The sequence below is a fragment of the Morchella sextelata genome (assembly GCF_020137385.1).
Source record: "Morchella sextelata strain SCLS chromosome Unknown scls_23, whole genome shotgun sequence".
Classification (NCBI taxonomy): domain Eukaryota; kingdom Fungi; phylum Ascomycota; class Pezizomycetes; order Pezizales; family Morchellaceae; genus Morchella; species Morchella sextelata.
Window position 1 is genome coordinate 428,604 of NW_025408638.1, and position 21,351 is coordinate 449,954.

Sequence of the window (21,351 nt, forward strand, 5' to 3'; positions counted from 1 at the left end):
CACATATGCTCTGGGGGAACGGGGTTCCATAGTTTCGCCATTAAAATGAGGGCAGGAACGAGTCGTTCTTCCGTATCTATCCTATGATATCCCATACGTCCGGCTTAACGCGGTAATAATCCAGTGTAGAAAAATACCGGAGGACCTCGTGCATGTTTCAATAGGCCAGTCATGGAGACAGTTGGAAGTGATAGTAGTGGCCGAGTTGATGCTGTGTAGCTTAGAACTGAGAGACGGTTTTTGAGTTCGTCGTCATCTCCATGCGGTTTCCTATGTGAGGTTTGTTGTCTAGTAGAAGGTTGTGCTGTTACTACTAGATGGAGAACTAGCTCTCAGTGCTGCCTGCTGTCTGCTGTCTGCTGTTTGGCACCGGCCACTCAGCGCATAAAGGATGAAAGTGAAAACTCATCCATCACTCCATCCATCAAACCACCACCAATATCATTGTCGACGACGTCCCAGCGCCAGCGCCAGCCCTAACCCACACCACGACTCACCCCAGTTTCAAAACTGGCCCATCACCCTGCAGCCGCGTGTCGAAATACTGTTTTCTTCTCGTCGTTTGTGATATTCGTTTTCTGCTGTCCTCGTCCTCGTCGTTGTGGTCGTCGTTGTCGAGGTTCGAGTTGTGGTGGAGGTTTGTCGGTATCATGACACATACCCACATACCGAGTGCTGTGTAGTGATTCCATTCGCCCACCTAGTTAGTTACCAAGACACTCACTCTGATCACTCAGTCAGTTCGTTTGTCTGTTACATAGTTAGTTTAGTAGCTAGCTACTTGGCGCCCCCAGCCAGCGCCGCTGTGCTTTTAAAGATCCAGCACGCAAAACGCAAACGCAAAACACTCACCTAATTATAACTCAATTGTGTGGTGTGTGTATGTGCTCCTAGGTTCTAGAGTCCACGATCATATATCACAGTTATCAAGGGAGTTTTATCCCATCTCCCATCGATCTATGATTCACAGCTAGCTTAATTAGCTCGAACTCTAACTCCACCCTACCTGCACCCCGAGCGAGTGCTCGTGCGTGATGCCGGCCGGTCTCTCTCCCCCCTCCTCCATCCCAGCCCCATCTCCGCAGCCAGCTGAAGAAAATGCGGGGATGGATGTCGATCCGTAAACTGGCGTACATATGCACAGTTCACCGGAGGGGATGAGTCAGTGGGTGCAACCGGCGAATCAGGAGCTGCGGGTAGGGTAGGTGGGTAGGGGAGGTAGAGTAGGGTGTGCGGGTTCGAGTGCTGGGGGGTGATTTCGAGGCTTGTTTTGCGGTGTGTGCCACACTTACTGTAAATAACTAATCCCCGCACATGAAATCTGGCATGTAATTAGGTAGAGGTGTTTGAATTCAGACACGACGAGATCAAGGTTACAGAGATTTGAGGTGAGCTCGATCAATGAAATCGCATCGCGCGTGTGCGTGTGACTAGCTAGCTATCTACATAGCTCCGGGAACTCTATAGTACTCTAGGTATCCGCCTACGTACTCTACTGCCTATCGATAACGATACTTGATATAGCAACTCTACATCGGATTCCACAGTTGGCATGAAAAACACCCGATTACTACATGTATTTTGCACAACTGACCGGAAACCCAAAACGAGTGCTTCGAGAGTCTACGTGTATTGTATGTAACATAAGAACGCAGCCTTCAATCCTCAGGCCTAGGTAGAGTGTGTATGTAGGTAGAGTGTAGGGTTGGGCAAACACCCGACCGTCTCACAAGCCCGATACATACCGCTACCAGCCCAGAGGTATATTAGGTTACGGGACAGGTATCTAATCGTGGGGACCCCATACTCCCCTACCCACCCTACCTACCTACCCACCCTACCTACCTACCCACCCATCCCCATACCATATACCCAAACACCGGGACGACCGACAGACACCCACCCACCCTACATGTGAAAGAGGTCTCACCTCTAACTGAGGTCTTTAAATCCTCAAAAAAGTGCAAGGGTACATTCCAATAACCCATCCTCCTCCGCTGATTATACCACCCCAGCCGCCAAAACGAGCGTTATTCGTCGTTCGCTCGGAGGGCCGGGGGGAAGGGGAGGTGTGCGAGCGAGCATCTGCGGTAGATGGATGGATGGATGCGACGACGGCAGATCGTACGTGTATCTTGCAGACTGTTTTTCGCTTCTGACTCAAAGAAGCAAGCTGCGATGGAAATAAGCCTGGCCATGGTGGAGCTTGTGTTTTAAAGTGTAGGATAGTGTGGAGTGGAGTGGATTGTACGTGGGTGCGGGATGTCAATGATCATGGGGATGGAGAAACGCTAAAGGGAGGGAGGGTTTGTAGAAGATGAAACGCGCAAGTGAGTGACGATTGAGGATTGCGAATTGGGGACCTAGCTTGTAGACTCGCAGGCACTCAAGCTGTCAGTTGACGAGCGAGCGGTCAAGTATTCTATTAACTTCATACACCTCCATACACGCCCGGCTACCTACACACATAACAGACAGTACCGTGAATTGTGTCGTCGTAAATTCAGATTTCCTCAAAACGTAACGGGCCCTGTACGCGTACATGGAACAAACACGTACACCTTAATTTGCAGCCCGCGTACGCAGTAGGAAAAAAATTCTAAACAAGAAAGACCCTGAGGAGAAAACGTAGACCATCATAACGACGTACGCCCACAGCTACAGTACAGTACCGCAATTACGATTCAGGACAGGAATGCAGGTTGGTTAAGGGACCACCACGGACTCGGCCGAGATAGACAAGGTCTACATACGAATTTAGAAAAACGAGGATCCAGGTTGGGTGTCACGCCGTGACAACGCGCCGGCCTGATCGACTGGCTGTACCCAACCTGCCTCAAGATCTGCTTTCTCTCTATCCACGGGTCCGCGCCGCCGTTGTGATGAGCGGCATACATATCAATCGAGAAAAATATGCACAGTCGTTGACTCATTCCCAATTGTCTCCAATTGGAACCGTCGACAGCGTTACAAGTACCTAGACCACTGTAGCTAAAACCTGCGGGAACAATTTACCTACCTAAACCTGTCCAGAGGTACAGCCGTAGAGCACTCTACTGCGGTACTTACAGCGTGTAAAAAAAAGTGTCCGGAGGAGGGTAAGGAAGGTAAATGTGGGGGTCCCATTGGGGCATATACAAATTCAATTGCAGGAACAGATAGAGAGGGGGGAGGGGGTTCGGATCCCTTTGTTAGGTAGGCTCAGGCTCGGGCTCAGGCTCGGTATGTTCAACTCGACTCTCTAAAGGCACAGTTTCCTTCTCATTCAAGGAAAACCGAGGCTATGCGCGCCTGTGGCCGGCGGCGGGCGCGCTGCTGACCGTCGGCGACCATCGGCTCTCTCTCATGTATCCTAAACTGTAACAGAAATAAATTGAACACATCGAGATTGCTGGTGGTCGAGGTTCGTGTGACGTTACTGCTGCCCAGTCCCTTTTTCGTGTCGCCCTTGTTCTGTTCACAGGTGTTGTTTGTAGGAGGTGCTCTAGCTAGGTGCTCTACTAGCTAGGTACGACATCTGTACCTTGATCAAAACGTACCGACAAACGAAACGGTTGTTGCCTAATAATGTGGGATCGGCATTGACCTAACCGTTTTATTTTTTTATCAACAGAGTTTCGTAGACCACCCCCCCCCCCCCCCCCCGGGGGCGCCCGCTCTTTCGCCTCTCGTATCGATAGATAACTTTTTTTTGAGCACCATTGTTCTGTGCGCTAGTATTGCCGGGGTGGGAGGGAGGGGGGTCTGGTGGTAAGTATTACCCTGAAGTTCTAGGTATTCTACACACACACAAGCGAGTAACCGTAGACTCGGCAATTCTGTACTATCGTAGAGGATTTATTACTTTATTTTTGTGCCCTTTTTTCTTGTGGTGCTCCCTCGCGTTGGTTTACCGCTTCTGTTAATACTTCGCGCAGGTGGGGGATTACAGTGATTGGAAATTGGTGCCGGGAAGACGGGACAAAGATGGGATCGCTGTGTGAGAGGAAAGCGTTTAAAAAGAAGGGGGAGGGGGGTCAGGCAGGAATGAGGGTTGCCGGTTTAACCGCTAATTGCGATGCGATGGGCTCAAGTTTGATGTTGAAGAGTGGGATTGGAGGATCCGGAGGGGAGGGTGAATTCGAGGAATAAGTCTCAGTCGACTGGGCCGGGGGAAAAGAATCGTCGCAGTCGGGCCTTTAGAGTCCCCGACGACCGACTGGACTTTTAGCACTTTTGGCGTTTTCAAATCTATCATCAGGATTACCTACAAGTGCTGTTCGCTGTGATAAAAAAAAATAGAGGCCAGATAAAGAGGAAGAAGTAAAAAAAAAAAAAGCCTTCAGTCTCGCTCAGCTTCCTTAGCTCAGCCGCAGAAGCGGAAGTCGCAACAGCACAGGATTGGCTGGCTGCACTTACGAACCTAAGCCTTGTACTACGATCCAAGGGTCCGGTCCTGAAGAGGAAAAGACTGAGAGAGGTAGAGTGCTTAATAATGGCGGTTTGGAACATAAGACGTTGGAGGCTCAGTTATCCTAATTCATGCCTTGAGCAGTCCGTTGCGGGAATTTTGATTTGGCCTTGCTCCAATTATTTTGCGAGTTTCTGTCAAATCGATTGGGGCGAAGAATGTCTACATAGTATGGAGTAAGTAGAGATGGTCTCTTTTCTCAGTTGCAATGGATGCACGATGAGGGGTGCATGCATGAGAGCCTTAGGTGTGCGCCTTGGGGTAGGCGGAGTGCAAGAGCTGTGGGTGGACGGTGTGTGAAGGTGAAGGGATATGTTGGATGAGGTAGAGAGTGCAGGGAGGAGGAGGGCGCACTGGGACTGGGAAGGCAAAGAAAAAGACCATAGAGCAGGGATGCTTGTTAGAGAGACCTGTTTACTGTCCTGGGAAGTTTTGTATCGCGCTAAGGCCTTCTTTGGGCATCATCTACTGAATTTCGGTGTTTCTCTCACTTCACTCTCTCCTCACTTCCATTTTCACTTCACTTGAATTTTATATTGCTTTTTCTTAAAGTCCCACACGCACACACACGCACACACGCACTACAGGAAGAGCAAAATAACGTCCAATGGATTAATTCTTCCTTGGGCTTTCCCATCCCTCTGTTGCAGGCCCCCCCGACGCGGCCACTCAACGCGATTCCTATAAGATCTGACTCATTTCCCACCACCCCCCTCCTCTTCTCTTCCTTTTCTTTTCTTCTTCCCTCATATCAGCTATTCCTTCAACAAATATATAACTACAGTATCCACAATCATGGCCGCTTAAACCCCCCCCCCCCCCCAAGTCACGTCAACCATTACACTTCCTTTTAGGAACAGTCGTTTAAACACCTTCACCACGTCTTCCCCAGAGATCCAAGGACCTCTGAATAGCTCTTCGCCTAGCGACTTCACCCCCCCACCAATAGTCACCATTCTTCCCCCGGAAGGAACGCGTTTCCCCTCAACCGACCAACCATGGCTTTCACCAACCCAAAACGAAAGGCTTTCGCCGCAGACACAATCACTAGATCCCAGACCACCTCCAACGCCCAGGTCTCCAGCCCTTTCTCATTTCGATCCATCGAACGAAATCAGTTTCGACGATCCAGTGCTCTTCCCCTCATCGAGAACGGCCCCTCAACCATCTCCGCGTGCAATCCCTAATCAGGTGCAGCCACCTCAACACCCACGTAGCGCTTCTATTCCGCAACCCCGCAGAGTAAGTGAAATCGTGTCAGGACTTGGATATAGTACATCGCCTTCTTCGTTCAGCCATCGGCCAAATCCCCCACCATCGTATCAACAGTTCGCTCAAACTCAGTCTTCGGATCCTTCCCTTCACCAGCCAGAATCTAGGCAGCAGCAATCCCAGCATCGCCCACACCAACAGCCGATTTTAGACCCGCAAACCGCCGCTGCGTATTTCAAGAATTTGACGCAACAGCACCAGCAGTTAGAGTCTACACTTCGCTCATATAAGATGCAGCAGGGTACGCTTTCTTCACTTGATTTTGTCGCTTCACCGACTTTTAATCATAAATTTTCATCCTCTAACGCTTTCACCACAGAACAAATGAAGGCCTTTGATCCCGAGGCAGCTTTCAACGAGCTGTTCTCGCCGGAGTTCTCGTCTCCGCAGTTCACGGCAGCTCATGACTTCAATACAGCTGTCCCCACAATCTCTCCACAAGAACTTCTCATGAACCAGCCTGCCTCCGCAGCGACCACTCATTTGACTTCTCCTCTGTCGTTCTTTGATTCTCCCAATGATAGCTACGATACTTCTCCTCTCTTTGCACCCGACGATATCACACAAGACGGTGCTTGGTACTCCCTCTTCCCAGATGCGGCCCCGGATACCGAGGATTCTAGCGTTTCTCCGCCAAATCCAACTCTTCCAGTGCAGGGCTCTCCCCTGATTGGTAGTGGCTACTCGGATGATGATATTGTCGATGCGGTTGGAGATTCTCCAAGTACCTCTCCTCGTTTCCGCAGCACAAGCGCCGGGCCCAACCAGCGACGATCACAGACTTCTGGTGTCCGCAAAAGAGGCCCATTGCCTCCAATTGTGGTCGAAGACCCTTCGGACACCGTGGCCATGAAGCGTGCTCGCAATACGCTTGCAGCGCGTAAATCACGGGCGAAGAAGTTGGAGAGAATGGAGGAGATGGAGATCCAGATCGAAGAGCTAAAAGCGCAAGTCGAGCACTGGAAGAACATTGCCACACAAGCAAACAGGCGGCGGTCATAAGTTTTGAATTCTTTCTTGTCTATTGGGGATTAATACAAAAGTCATTGCTTTGCTGCTTTTTTTTGTTCATGTTGTTTCTTTCTTGTTCAACAGGCAAGCCAGTGTTATCTTTTTCCCGCTGCGCTTTGTATGATTTTCCTTTTTTCTCTCTAGGTGATGATTTGGATAGGATCTTATTTCATCGTTTCAATTCTTTCTTTCGATGTTTTTTTTGTTTTGCTGTAGAAAGCGAAGTAGCATCTATCTCTTTCTCGGTGCGTCCTTTTTTTTTTTTTACGATGTCTGATTCTCTTTCGGTTGGTACCTTGGGAAGAAGCTCTCTACTACCTTTCTGGAACGTTGGTTGGGATTTTCACCTTGTTCTCTTTGTGCGCCATTGGTTCGCATCATTATCAATCTACAAATTGTAGAAACATTAGTTTCTACAATCCAAAAAAAAACACATGTCCACTTGCCCACATCTTGAGTTCTCCACATTGAAAAAGTGAAACGTGAAAAACTGTAAAACCCCGCCTTGCCTTGCCTGCTTCTTGCTTTCCTTTCCCTCTTCTGGTACGGACTCTGGGGCTGCTGTGGATTGCGCACCGAGTGCGCACCAATGTTTCATCACATGATGAATAGCGTAGCGTTGCATAGCAGAGGGCAGACAGACAACGGTCTCACCCTCCTCCCCCACACCCACACTCACACCCCACACACCTCTTTCTCTCTCAGCCAACCGTAGCAATGCCCACCCAAGACAGGACATGAGACCCTGCCTGGAATAGATAGGCCCACCGGGCGGGCGGGATAGCGTGCTTCCATTGGAACGTACCTACAAACATGGCTTCATAGATAGCTTCATAGATAGCTTCATAGATAGCTTCACGGTAGAGTGTGATGTGATCTGGTGCCGGGAATAGATACTAAACTAAACTGTATGGCGACCGACTGACGGGGTCTCTATCTTCTATCTTTATCGGTGCCCACCTAGAGGAATGTACTCTATTCCAGCGACTTCTTTCCCTGCGTTGTGTCCGGTGTGGTGTCTGGTGTGGTCTTCGCATCTGGTGTGGTGGTGGTGGTGGTGGTGGTGGTGGTGTCTGGTGTAGTGGTGTGCACTATCTGCAGGGCGTACTCTCCTCTCCAGCCGGCCAGACAAAAAGAGGTGGGCGTGACACCGATTAGTGGTGGCTATGTCACGGCCTCATCCGCTCTGGCTCGGTGTCGCATGCACACCGAGTGATATCCCATGACCACGACGAGCACCTGTGATCCGTCAGGGGGGGGACTCGTAGCCCTCCAGCGCCCGTGTGCGTATACCATACCACATATCTGTCCTCTACTCGCACTGGCGTCGTGGACAGGGCGAGCCAAGGAACCAGCCAGGGCTGTTGCTGTTACGTACGCCCGACCTCAAGACGTCGCCCTAGTACTCTGGTCGGGTCAGCAGCTAGTGCTAACCGAGTGATAGGTTGTGATTAGTACTTCTTCCTCTGGTACGTCATCGAGTCGGTTGGGAGCGAGGGAGGGTGTCATACAGTTCTTCCTCGTGCGTACATGTAGGTTACGGGTACCGTCTGTTCAGGCGGCGGCGGGTGACAAGTACATCTCTCGACTCTCGAGGCGGCCAACCTGGGGCTAGAGCCGGCACCGGACCTCGAGGCGTGACTTCGGATCCCCGCCTTCACCCGGGCCCCGGTGTCTATCGAGGACAAGTGCCTATCTTATGACACACCCGCCTACAGTTCCGCACCACGATGTCTGTCCGCGCGGTACCGCAAAGAAGGGTGGGCGGGCGGGTGGAGGGGCGGTGTGATCAACAGCACATCCGCCCACCTCCCCGCGTGGACAAACACTAGTCCCAAACCATCGTTTTTCGTGAGCGAGTGATGGGCTATGCTTACATTGCAAAACCGCTTCCACACACAAGAGGTGTATGCCCGCTCCCCTCCGCGCCTCTCCCAGCATACTGGTACCGCGCCCTACTCTACATACATGTACCCAGAGGATTGCCGCTCTTCACCAACCAACACACCGAAACACACACCTACTAGCAGTATCATCCCTTGGCAGATGCAATACTACTGGCTATATAGCACTAGTATCAACCTAGTACCAATATCAACCAAAGTCATGCCCGCACGACGACCAACCCCGGCCTGCCCTCTCCACCTCTTGTTCCACGACGACTAAACAACCACCAACGTAAACCTCTAACCAAAGACACAAAACCTACCTCCTCCTCCAGCCAATGCGGCCCAAGTGAGGATATTACGTACGCACACACACACACATCGACATTTCCTAGCAAATACGTAGAGTATGTAGATAGAATGCAGTACGAAAAAACGGGGTGAAATCAATACTGTATGACTACGGGATTTAGTGAACAACACGGAACTAAACCAGCATTACAAAAAGAACACCGTAGTAATGCCGTATCTTGCTGCATTACTAGCGTATCAACGGGAATAACGTAGCGAATCCATACCCTTTTTTCGTATTGTACTTTTAGCCACAGTGCCAATATCGTAGTCAACTATAATATAAAACAAAAACACTCTCAGAATAAGCCAGCCAGCCAGATGATGATGAATCTCCAAGATGCCTCAATACAGATTTATACATAGATACATACATATATGGAAGGGGGGGGGGGGGGGTTACGGGGTAGTGTCTGGGGGCTGGGGGTCCTGTGTAGATTTCTCGAGCTCGGGCAGCGTGTTACTTTTTTGCAGCCCTACAATATATATCAGAGTGCTCCATCGTGTCGTGTTATGATTCCTGTGATCAAAGAGACCTCCGCAGGTCTGAGGACAAACTCCTTTGCTGGGCCAAACGCAAAAAAAGGGAAATTACATCTACCTACATGTATATACATATCGTGGCAAGCAGCCTCACAGGTGGGTCCATTATATCTATCCGAGTTTCAGCCATAACGGTAAAAAAAAAAACTTATGTGAAGCTAGTCTTGAATGCCAGCTTGACTTTTTGTCATTAATCTTCTGCAGATGCGAGACGCGATTCCAGTCATTAATACTTTACATTTAACTTAACTATCATATCAGGTATGCCCTATTTTATCCCTTGACGATTCCAACCAGCAAAGCCTTGGTAAAAAGAAAAAAAAAAGAAAAAAAAGGAAGAAAAGATACAGGTACCGACAAAACAAAGTAGGTGACTTTTAAGGTATATACAGACAGTAGATGTCGACAGGAATGAGAAGATAAAAGAAAAGATCCACAGGGAAAAGCGCAAGTAAGCATACATCGGCAATAAAAAAAAAATCTGCATCCGCAGTAAAACTGCAAGTAATCAATGATCTACCTAAGAAAGCAAGGGAAGGGAAAAACCAGTGCAAGCACCTGAGAAACAACAAGTACACCGAGGTTTAAATAATATGTGGTCGGGGGTGGGTTCTTGATCCTACCCCCTTGTATCCATTTCCCGCCGGAGAACACCAGCCAAAACACAAGGGAAAAAATAAAAATAAAAAATCCAATGGGCACTCCAGAGCACTGCTAACAAGAATTTCACCTTACACGCACATTCTGCAACCAGTCCAGTCATTATCGCACCATGGTATTCATAAAGGACGTTCGTTTTAAAGTTTTATATGCCGAAAAGATTTGATCCCAGAAAAAACTTCTGGCTTGGTGAATAGAAGAAACCACGTCTAATGTGCGATTAGGTGCCGATACTTTATTCGACAACACAATCGGATAAGTTGATTAAGAGTTGTGCTAGGCATCGTTTGGTGGCGGCATCGTCGCGCAAGACAGACGAAAAGGTGGCATCCCGAAGTGGCTCAGGGAGGCACTGGCGTAAAGCCTCACGTGCGCGTGGATTATCACTCAGTCTATCGGAAATAATATCAGTCAAAGGGTGACCAGGTACTACTTACTCACGGCTATAACTTACCGGAGGAAACATCTCACAACGTGCTTCAACAGTCTCACGGTTTGCTGTTCAACTAGCTGAGTGACCATGTTGCTAAGGACTGTCCCGACTGCATAGAAGCGCTCATAGGTCTGACAGATATACGCGAGCCCCATATCATCCAAAAGGATCTTCTGGACAATGAAAATAGCAACCGTCTTCGATAACTCTGAGCCAGTCTCCATGATCCTGAGGCATAGCGGAATAATTTCCGTGCTCAAGAGAAAGTTAATGACATCAGTATTGTCGTTTTTGACCAGTGCACCGATGACACCAAGAGAGGTGAGTCGCAGATACTCGAAGGGGCGGGACTTTGATGTGGTGTTTAGAAACGGGTAGAGAAACAGGGGAATGTGTGCTAATTTCCAAAAATCTATGTTAGGATACGGACGAAACAGTTTTAGGAACTGGGAACATACCGTTTAAAAAAAGAGCCCTGGTCTCGTTGTGAGATGCCACACATTGAAGCAAGGCGAGAGCATTACAGACACGGTTGGAGGCAGCAGCTGTCAAGCTAGAGGGCATGAGTAACGGGTAGACCGAGATTATCTCTTGAAGCAGTGCGGTCATTACACCTATGTCGATTTACATTGCCTGTAAGCCATATAGACACATATATGTGGTGATTGAATAAACCTTAGAGAGAGTACGAGAATCATACCAACAGAGTGCCACAATATCAATGCAAGATCATCCACCTGCTCTCTCTTCTTACTCAGTTCCAGCAATGCCGTCTCCCTGTTTCCTCCCTGCATCAACTCCGCAATCCATTGGTACACTTTCAAGTCCTCATCTGTTGTATGTCTGTTGCCCTGGCCCATCATGCCCATATTTGAACTAGGAGCAGGTGATGGACCAGAAGGTGTTGCTAGTGATGATCGACCTTGCAAACCAAATTGTTGCTGTTGAGAGTGTTGTTGTTGCTGCTGCTGCTGCTGCTGCTGTTGCTGTTGCTGTTGCTGCTGCTGTTGCTGCTGCTGCTGCTGAACATGTTGGGTATGATGCCAGTTGCTTTGGTCCGGATGGGCAAAGTGCTGCTGATGGCCAAACATTTGCTGCGACTGCAGCATTATCGAATTGGATATGATGTTCAGATTGCAGCAGGGCGGGGGTGACTAGCTAGGCTAACTATGTGAGTGGACGGCCACAGCAACAAAGACGACTGTGGAGATGTATAATTGTAGAAGAAAAAAAGAGAAACACAAGTAATGTGTTAGTATGTAGGAAGTGGGAACTAACGGACGGAATGACGGAATGGTGTAGGAGAGAACACTAGAGAAAATAGGTGAGGATGAATAGTGTTGTTCAAGAAGAAAGGAAGCGGAGGGGTAGAGAAAGCGCACGAGACAGAGAGGGAGTAAGAGAAAGAGGGAAGTAGGCAGTAGACGATAGAAACCTCAGCCTGAGAAGGAAGAGAGGGAGGGCGGCGGGGAGGAAAGACAACCGAGATCGGACACAATGCACTAACCCCAGTCTGGTACTACATACTACATTCTGGCCTGTGGCTCGGTAGCGGCTGGTAACAACTCTAGTAACATCATCAGCTGCCAGTACGCCTCTCGCATGGACTCACTATCGTGTAGTTGGTACTTGGTAGACCAAACAAAAAGGACAAAGATAAACTCACCTGCAACTGTTTGGTAATGGTATGCATGTCACATGGCAAGCAGCCTAACGTTTCACTATGAAGTCTAATTAACGTCTCTGCAGGAATTCTCCTCTAATAACCAAAAGTCTAGAGTACTAGAAATCATTGCCGCTTATTATTGTAGTATATGGCTGCAGCTTTTATCGAGGCGGCTCTGCCACGAACTTCCTGGTGTAGATCATACTTGCTCACTCGCATCCAATCTTGGACGAAGTGCTGGGTCTCCCACGGCCAATCTGTAAAGTAGGCTAGACCTGTATCAATAAATGTGAATGTAGCTTTATATTTATGCCACCCTTTATCTCATTCTGATCTTATCGCCTATCGTGTCTCACGTTATAATACATGTAGATATCATGTATGTATTGCATTTCAAATTATTGACATTAGACAGGAATTCTACAACAAAATACCGAATTATGAATTAAATTAAGCAATGTTATCCTCAACTAGAGAAAAAGAACAAATACACAAGGGAGAAACAAAATTTCAAACAAGTGCTAGTAATATATCAGAAAATCTCGAGCTTTCAGTGGCTATTCAATCACGAAAATAGTGTCATCATAGAGCCTAAACAAATATCTTTAACTGAAGAAGGTCCGTATTTTCCTCGTCTTTGGCGCACAAGGACTTGGTCGCATATTCAATTTGTACCTTGCGTATGCCTCGTGAAAGCATTCATTAGAGAGGTTATCCCCTGTCGGAAAAAGAGCGAAAAGAAAGAAAAAAACTGTAGCTCAAAATAGCAATAGCTGAGTAAACACCATGCGTATACGAGACCAGGGTATCCCAAAAGCCTGCGACAATTCCAAAAGAAAAGAGTGAGAAAGGGAGAAGTGGTAGTAGGGAATCGCTAAGCTAAACTATGCAGGCCAAAACCAAACAGTTTAATGAAAAGAAGAAAACAAACATAAATCGTTATAGCCTCAATTCCTGAAGAATCCTACTTGCCAAACCCTTGTATTGCCACGTATTCGTTTTGCTAACACTCTTGAATTGAATACCGTGCAGTGAAAGCAAAGGGACCTTTACGATATAGATTTCGAAATTGAGAATTAAAGATCCTCCTAGAACCCCATCATGCATTGATTCGTTTGAGACATCGCTGTTTGTATAGCTTGTGTCTGCTCTGTTCCTCTTGCCCTGACCCTTCATCGCCGGGGGTGGGGGTGCAGGCGCTGAACTACTACTAGTGGAACCACCAAATGAAAGCTTACGCCTGTGTGAGGGAGGGTTGACCATATTGGTGGCTTCAGGGGTTTGTGGGACATTCTCCTGAACGCTCTTGAGATCGATGCTGGGCCTATGAACGCAGGAAAATCCACCTTTAATCTCCTTATAGGAAACACCCAACTCTTTCAGAACCCGGATAATATCCATTCGTATTTCAACAGGTGGCTTTGTCGAAGTCGTCGCCACACTGAATAACCCTTTCAAGTAGACAGGCCTGACAAAATCGGATGATGGAGTGGTGGATGCGCCATCTCCGCTGCCCGCTGAGGTCGCTCCATCACCAACATCCTCTTCTGGGACATCGTTAGGGACCGATGTCGCCGCTGCAGCTTCTTCCCTACGAGTACGTCGAGCGATATTCTCTCTTCTTCCATGTCCTAAAGATTTTGCCCGCATTGTCAACGGTTTTGAGAAGCTATTCGCCCCCTTCTCGTTCTGTGTAGTTTCTTCTTTGACAGACAATGCCGAACGATCTGAGCCACTTGTTCCAGGAGGATCTCCAGATTGGTGCTGCCCTCTATATTTACGTCGCCAGTCCACCTCGGAGACACTAGTGGACCTCCCGATCTTGGCAGATCTCTTTGAGCCTGGAAGACCATCAGCTGTTGTGGGAGGGGTTAGAAGGTCGGGTGCTCCAGAATGTGATGCACCGGACGGTACAGGCTGTCGTTCTGTCGGAGGTCTCCGCACGGAGAGACTTTTACGAGGGGCTGCGATTTCGACTGGTGCTTGGCCAGGCGCCTGTACTGATAAAGTTGGTGGTGCAAGCGCCTTGGCATTATGTCTTCTAGTGCTAAACCGCCTAAGCATCCCCCCAACGGTACTTTCCTTCCTGACGACAGAATCCTCTTTGATTGCTGACTGCGGAACAACTGGCGACGGTGGAAGAGATACACCACCCAAATTGACCTTTTTCATTGCCTCCGAAACTTCCTCGTCACCGTGCGTTCTTGCCCTAGGACGGGTCCTTCCACTTGTAGATGCTGGTTCTCCCTTCACCTCATAACTAGCCTCACTTGTATGTGCGATTTCTGGCTGCTTGGGGATTGGTATTCGGAGCTTCTCAACGTCGGGGATTGGCAGTGGGGGCTGCGAGCCAGCGGGCGATTTGCTGATGGAATCCCTCTCCAGTTTTTCGCGAACCAGATAATAAACAGAAATCAGGGGATTATATGCATTGATAGGGTCAGGACTACTTGGGTGGGATAGTACTTCGGTACTTAGATTTGTCAGAGTATCTTTGGAGCTTGTGGATGACCGCCTTTTATAAAATTCAAAGCCAAAGGCCTTCCTTTTCTCAAGGCTTGGAGATGCCATAAGAGGTTCCTTCGCTGCATTTCGCACAGCAGTCTGGTAATCTTCCGATTCGATGACTTTGGTCAGTTGCGCTGCGATTGTTTCGCTGGTACCAAACTCAAAACCCGTCATACCACGAATGACCTCGGCATCCAGGGTACCAGAAAGAGGTTCGCGATGAGGTAAATAATTCTCGGGAGGGCCGGGGAAGCCTTTGAGGATCCATGGGTGATTGAGAATCTCCTGTAGGGAAGCACGCTGCCTGGGGTCGGTTACAAGCATTCTCGCCAAAAGATTTCTACAATCTTATCACTGTCAGTCAAATCTCCAGGGTTGATGCTTGATGGGGAAATATACCTCCGGAAAGCCACTGTGGATAGTCCACTACCCCACGCTTGATCTTGGCATGCAACGCGGGCATGCTTTGGTCATCGAATGGGACCTTTCCACAGACCAATACATACAAAACAATCCCAAAACTCCAGACGTCAACTTCCGGCCCAATGTATTGCTTGGCTTGCAAAAGTTCCGGAGCTGCAAAGTATAAAGATCCGCAAAAGGTCTTAAGGTGTGATCGAGGGGAAAAAAGGTTAGAAAGACCAAAGTCTATGATTTTGATATCGCCAGTCTTTGAAATTAGGATGTTCTCTATCTTCAAATCACGGTGAACGATCGAATTCCTGTGACAATAGTCCAATGCACTGGCAATCTGTCGACCAAACTTACGAGCTTGCTTTTCCTTCAAGCGCCCGTGCGAAATTATATAATCAAGCATTTGCCCGCCGTTAACATATTCACATAGCATATACCAGTGATTGTTGGTTTTTATAACATCGCGCATTCCACAAATGTAGGGGTGATCAAGCAGTGTAACTATAGCTGCTTCTCGTGCGGTTCGAACTTCTTTGCTCTCATCATGGCGAGGTGGGTAAGGCTGGCCGGTTGCTGGGTCTATGCCCCGCTCCTGGATTATTTGCCTGGGTACAATCTTGACCGCGACCTGCAGATATTGCAATAATGTGAGAAATCAAGGAAGCTATGCTCGGGGTTGATATGGTACGAACCTGTTCTGAGCCATCTGATTTCCTAGCAAGTTTCACTTTTCCCATACTACCAGCTCCGATGGTCTTCCCGAGAATCCATGTTCCACTAGATCCATGGATAGATGTTTTTCTAGGACGTTGTGATGATGTGTGATGGCCTGACCTGCTACCTTCCTCGGGAACAACAGACGGAGCATGTACTGGGGTCCCGTTGGAGGTTGTGACGGTACTAGTGGCTTCAGACATATCGGATGCCCGTCTTGAGTGGCCACCTGGACGTGACAAAGGGACAGCGGCGGGTGAAATAACTACAGGAGCAGCAGGAGTCAATCGCTGTGACTCGGGTTCTCGGGTGCCAATGGTTGAGGATTCTGTAGTAGGTGGACGAGATGACGATGCTGGAGGTTTGGAAGAAGACGAAGAGGAGGAAGGTTGTCGCTGGTGACGGGTGCTGTGCTGTCGTTGGACGATAATAGGCGCTTGTTGGGGTAACATTTCTGACGAGTTTAGTTGATGTCTGATTATAGATATCTAGAGGTTTTGAGTTTGGGTGATTTCGATTAAGATGTTTTAGATGCACGCGGGGTTTAAGGAAGTAGGTGTCCGAGGCCGTTGAGAGGATGTAGTTGAGATATAAGATTCCACGAGAGGGGGTTAGGGTTGATGCGGGGGGAACAGGATAAAAGATGCGGGCCCAGTAAGGATTAACAGTTGGAAACGAGACAAGCCTGTAACAGGAGTGGGACCGATGTAGAACCAAGGGTAGGAGCGGGAGAAGAACCGAGTGCCGGGATGGAAGTGTATGTGTTTGGAACGTATGTATCACTGTATGTGTATGTATATGTGTCTGCGTGTGCGTGTGTGTGTGTGTGCGCGCGCGCGCGTGTGTGTATATAGGAACTTGTGGAATGCAATATGTTGCGGTTCTTAGCGCGGCTAGTTGTGCTATTGCAGATGTAGAAGCAGCAAAGATGTGGGGTGAAGGGATATCGGTAGGGAAAGGAGGGGTGATTAAGTTGGCGTGAAGCAAAAGAGGAGGAGGATGAGAGGGCGAGGAGGATGGAGAGGATGGAGAGGAGGATGGGGAGGATGGGGAGGAGGTGGAAGAGGTGGAGTGGGAGAACGGGGACGAGAATAAGAACGAGGATGAGGTTGAGGAGGTTGAGGAGAAGGGGGGATGGGAGTGGATGTAGGCGCGGCGCAACGGACGGCGCAGACCAAACAAGAATGATCAAGAGGAGGAGGTGATGGAGTGTGGGGATAGAGAGGAGGGCAAAGCAGGAATAAGCAGCACCAACAGTTGCACTAGCTGATAGCAACACCAAGCGCACGGAGTAGAGGACAAATGACAAATCCCAAAGGATACATCTATGGAGTCTACAGTACAGTTAACACACATGTAAATACATGTATCAGCATTCCTTATTCGCCTGGTCAAGATACTCAAGGACTCCGTCCACGATAGAACTTTGACTGCATAAGGATGATCCACAAGCGATTTAGACCTATGAACCTGGGACAGGCGCGTGCGCCTAGCCTCCATCCACTCTCATCAATATAACCGTCCCCGCCTTTTTGACAGCTCTGAGTGATCATGATCCAGGCTGGCGCAGGCCCGAGACTGCGGCGATAGGTTTCGGCTTCTTGCCGAAGAAATCATGAACATTACCACACCCATGCAAATAGTGGTGGTACCTACAGTACGCACATGTATGTAATTGCATACACTCCTTCCTTTATCTTGTACAGTGCCAGGGGGCCTACAAGCTGGCTCTTGTCCGGTGATGAATAGTTCATAGATAACGAGCGCATATAATCTGAAGAGTACCGGGGAAACCTCAGCTGGTACTCTACCTACATGTAAGAAGTAGGTATACATGTATGTAGAGTACATGTAGGTACATGTACGTAGAGTGGGTGGCTAAAGTTACACAGGTATCAATAAGTTATCCCTTACACGGTCAGTCCGAGTTGAAATGTAAACTAACCGTATCTGGCATATGTTCTGTGTTGAACGCCGTTCATGTTTATCCCCGCATTAAGGCTGTGAACGTGATAAGATAAATAAACATTCAGTGCGTTCAGCACAGCACAGCTGCACAGATACGGTTAGTTTATATTTCAATTTGGACTGATCGAGTAAGGGATAGTGTAAGTGGAAGGATTATTAGTGGTTGCGGGATCCCTGCTGGGAACGATTTGGATATTGTCTTAGGCTGGAAACCGTCACTCGGCAATGGTTGCGTGCCGGTGCGGGAAGCCCCCGATTTTCGATACATAATCTCTCTTTGTGTTGCCTGCCGAGTGAGCTGTCTTGTGTCCTGTCTCATGCTTGGACCACAAGGACATCATCTCATCACGTCGACCTACCCTTCACCACTCCCAAAGCCTTCACCACTCCCAAAGACAACTCCTAGAATGTCCTTGAAACGAAATAGAAGTTCTCTTGAAACTGCTGGCGACCAGCAAAAGGATTATCCATTTGTTTTCTACGGAACAGCTTTGCCCCCTTATGATTCAGAAACCAGAGATGATGGTTCTTATGTACCTTTGTGGAAACAGGAAGTCACAGACGAACGAGGAAGGAAAAGATTACACGGGGCTTTTACAGGTGGCTTTAGTGCTGGGTAAGTCACATCCACGTCTCCTGGCGTGCGCGTGGTGTTCGAGTCAAAAACTAAATTATTATGGTGCAGGTATTTCAACACCGTGGGGTCCAAAGAAGGTTTGCTCTGCCCCAAGTATCCCACATTAATGTACTTTTCAGCCTCGTATTCATACGATACACGTAGGATGGACTCCTGCTACTTTCAAATCATCCCGTACCGCCCGTGCACAGGCTACTCCAGCACGCCCTGAAGATTTTATGGACGCCGAAGATCTCGCTGAAGCCGCTGAAGCCCAGAAACTTGAGACAAATCAAAATTTTACTGGTTTAGGATCTACCGGGGATGAGTTGGTGAGGAGGGGAAAACAGATCACTCTAATGGATCTATTGACTCCAGCTGTACAAGATACTATGGGGGTAAAACTCTTGAAGAAGATGGGCTGGAAAGAAGGACAGGGCATCGGCCCTAAGGTTCGAAGGAAAGTCCAAATTTCAGACGGGGACGAGGACGGTGATACAACAGATGGGGATTGTTATCTACTCGCGCCCAAAAATTCAACTTTGGTGAAGTTCAACAAAAAATCGGACATGAAAGGAGTGGGATATGTTGGAGAAGGATGTTTAAGAGAACAACCGGGCGAGCAGACGGAAGAATCAATACTGAGCCAATTATCGGGCACCAAGCTTAAAAAACATGTCACAAGAGGCGGATTCGGTGTCGGGGTTTTGAATGATGATGGGGAAGATGATGATGATCCTTACGAGATCCGCCCAAAGACGGCCTACAACCGAATAATTGCTGGTGAGAAATCAAAGAAGAGCGCCAAGCCTCCTATTAAAAAACCGACGAAACACGTTTTCATTTCCAAAAAGTCGATTAAAGCCAAGTCAAGCATTAATTTGCGAAAATGCCACGATGGACGAGTTCCATTGGATGGGTTTGTTCTCTCGCTCAGCCCTGCTCAATTACAAGATGGGTGGTATCTCCCTCCGGAAGTTCCGTCGCACTGGGCTCCATCAGGACCCGGTGCGTCTCAGAAGAAAGATCATCAAAGTCAACTGACAGTTCAAACTATTCTGGCCCGCAAAGGGCCCGAGACGGAGCTGAAGTTAGATCCTCGAACTCGTGGATCGTTATTAGGCGAAACGCCTTTACCTGGGAAGTCTGTATTTGACTTCATGACTCCAGCGGCAAGAGATCGCATCGCGTCTGTTACCGGGAATAAAAACTTGCCACAAGCGCTTAGCGAAGCACCCCCATCAACGTTTTCGTCTTCCGGCCCATCCTCTTTGGCAGAGTTAGTTCCAAAGTTGGACCCTGCGGTGGCACTTGGGGCTATCAGAGGTGGATTCATGCCATATGCTGATGATCCAGACAAGCGGACAAGGTACCGTACGTTTTTAGAAGTTCAGGCCGGACTTAAAGAAGGTTTGCCTGATAGAGTATGTTTATACATCATTCCGACACTTTTGTGAATAAGAGCTTACGATATATTTCAGAAATATGGGATGAACACTCAAGACTGGGTTAAAGAACTTGACGAGTTTATGGGCGCCGCACGTATCTTTAAGCCCTTGACTGGTATGATAGCGAACCGGTTTACATCCGCAACCACAAACACCTCCAACTTCCACGTCAATACCGCTGTGTCCACAAGCACTGATTTAGACATACCCATTCATCGTCCCCAGCCAATCCCGGAGGAACCTGCGGAAACAGCAGCCAAAATGTCGATGTACGGGCCTATAACGCGATCCATTGTGGAATTTTTCCCTACACGTTTATTATGTAAACGCTTTAACGTCAAGCCACCTATTCATGTGCAACAAACCGGAGGAAATGGTGAAAACGGTGCAGGAAGTTGGGAACCGACTCATGGCCCATCAAAAGAGCTAGTATCCAAAGCTCAAATGACTGAGATGATGAGAGAGGCGAGGGGCGACCAGAATTACACCTTGCCTGAGGCGAAAAATGCTATGCCCATGGTGGATACCGAGACAAACGAGGCCCTAGAGGCTGAGAGAGCAGGAGATGATGTTTTCAAAGCGATATTCGGAGATGATAACGCCGATGACGCGGATGAATGAATATTCCCAAATATACAGGTATTGCGTTGCGGACGATATTATGGCCTTGATGGGAAAGTGACATTCTTAATCGTACCAAGCCATTTTGAATTCTGTTAGAAGGGTCTGGAGGAGGTTCTAAGGAATCTCAAGTGTAGATTTGCCAGAATGCCAGTATGTGTAACATCTTTGTAAACGGAATGACCGCGTACTCAGACTTTGAAAATATATATGTAATTTCAATGCTATTGCATGCGTAACCTATTGTGTGTAATTCATATTCTGTGCGTGTTGGACTACCCCGAAACAACACTCCGCCTGACTTCGGATTAGAAACGAGACGATATATATGGAGGAAGTGGATCCCGGCGAGTTGATGTTGCATGGCATTGGATCTTGAGAAATTTTGTGGGGTGTTCTGCAGTCGCAGGTGAAAATATAAATAGCAACCCGAGAGATTCCATCTTCCAGATCAAATCCTACCATCTACGATTGTTTAAACTTGTCTAGAACGAGATAATGCATCTATATTAGACATCCGCAACGGCAGCCATATTATAATCTAGAGACGAAGCCAAACGAACCTCCGGCTCTAGATTTTCGAATGTAACTTGTAGTACTTATTAAACCACTATCATGCTGTACATTTCGTCAATGATATTGACGATAAAGCCGGGTAAGTGGATTTTCCTGCAGCCGGGTGAAGTTAGGGGAGTTTGCCTGCAGACGCGGCTCTGCGTCGCGTTTCCCTTAGCAGGTCTGCAGTTGTAGCACAATAGAACGCTGTATCATAGCAACTCCCACCCTGGAC

At 48.3% G+C, this 21,351-nt stretch overlaps 4 protein-coding genes across 4 annotated transcripts; 2 read left to right on the top strand and 2 right to left on the bottom strand.

Annotated features, from left to right (window-relative positions):
• Positions 1-5,448: 5,448 nt before the first annotated feature.
• H6S33_007351 (uncharacterized protein) lies at positions 5,449-6,724 on the top strand (the record flags this gene model as incomplete). The annotated part of the gene is made up of 3 exons (XM_044839022.1): positions 5,449-5,624; positions 5,725-5,963; positions 6,042-6,724. 3 exons carry the CDS (start codon positions 5,449-5,451, stop codon positions 6,722-6,724), a joined length of 1,098 nt encoding a protein of 365 aa, XP_044688887.1.
• A 3,684-nt stretch (positions 6,725-10,408) lies between these two features.
• H6S33_007352 (uncharacterized protein) lies at positions 10,409-11,715 on the bottom strand (the record flags this gene model as incomplete). Its single annotated transcript, XM_044839023.1, has 4 exons — positions 10,409-10,565; positions 10,628-11,003; positions 11,065-11,220; positions 11,307-11,715. The coding sequence occupies 4 exons, from the start codon at positions 11,713-11,715 to the stop codon at positions 10,409-10,411; spliced, it is 1,098 nt and encodes a 365-aa protein (XP_044688888.1).
• Positions 11,716-13,211: 1,496 nt separating this feature from the next.
• Positions 13,212-16,360, bottom strand: H6S33_007353 (uncharacterized protein; the record flags this gene model as incomplete). The annotated part of the gene is made up of 4 exons (XM_044839024.1): positions 13,212-14,884; positions 14,957-15,127; positions 15,180-15,822; positions 15,887-16,360. The coding sequence occupies 4 exons, from the start codon at positions 16,358-16,360 to the stop codon at positions 13,212-13,214; spliced, it is 2,961 nt and encodes a 986-aa protein (XP_044688889.1).
• Positions 16,361-18,283: 1,923 nt separating this feature from the next.
• Positions 18,284-20,561, top strand: H6S33_007354 (uncharacterized protein; the record flags this gene model as incomplete). The annotated part of the gene is made up of 4 exons (XM_044839025.1): positions 18,284-18,492; positions 18,562-18,590; positions 18,658-19,916; positions 19,974-20,561. The coding sequence occupies 4 exons, from the start codon at positions 18,284-18,286 to the stop codon at positions 20,559-20,561; spliced, it is 2,085 nt and encodes a 694-aa protein (XP_044688890.1).
• Between the last annotated feature and the right edge of the window lie 790 nt (positions 20,562-21,351).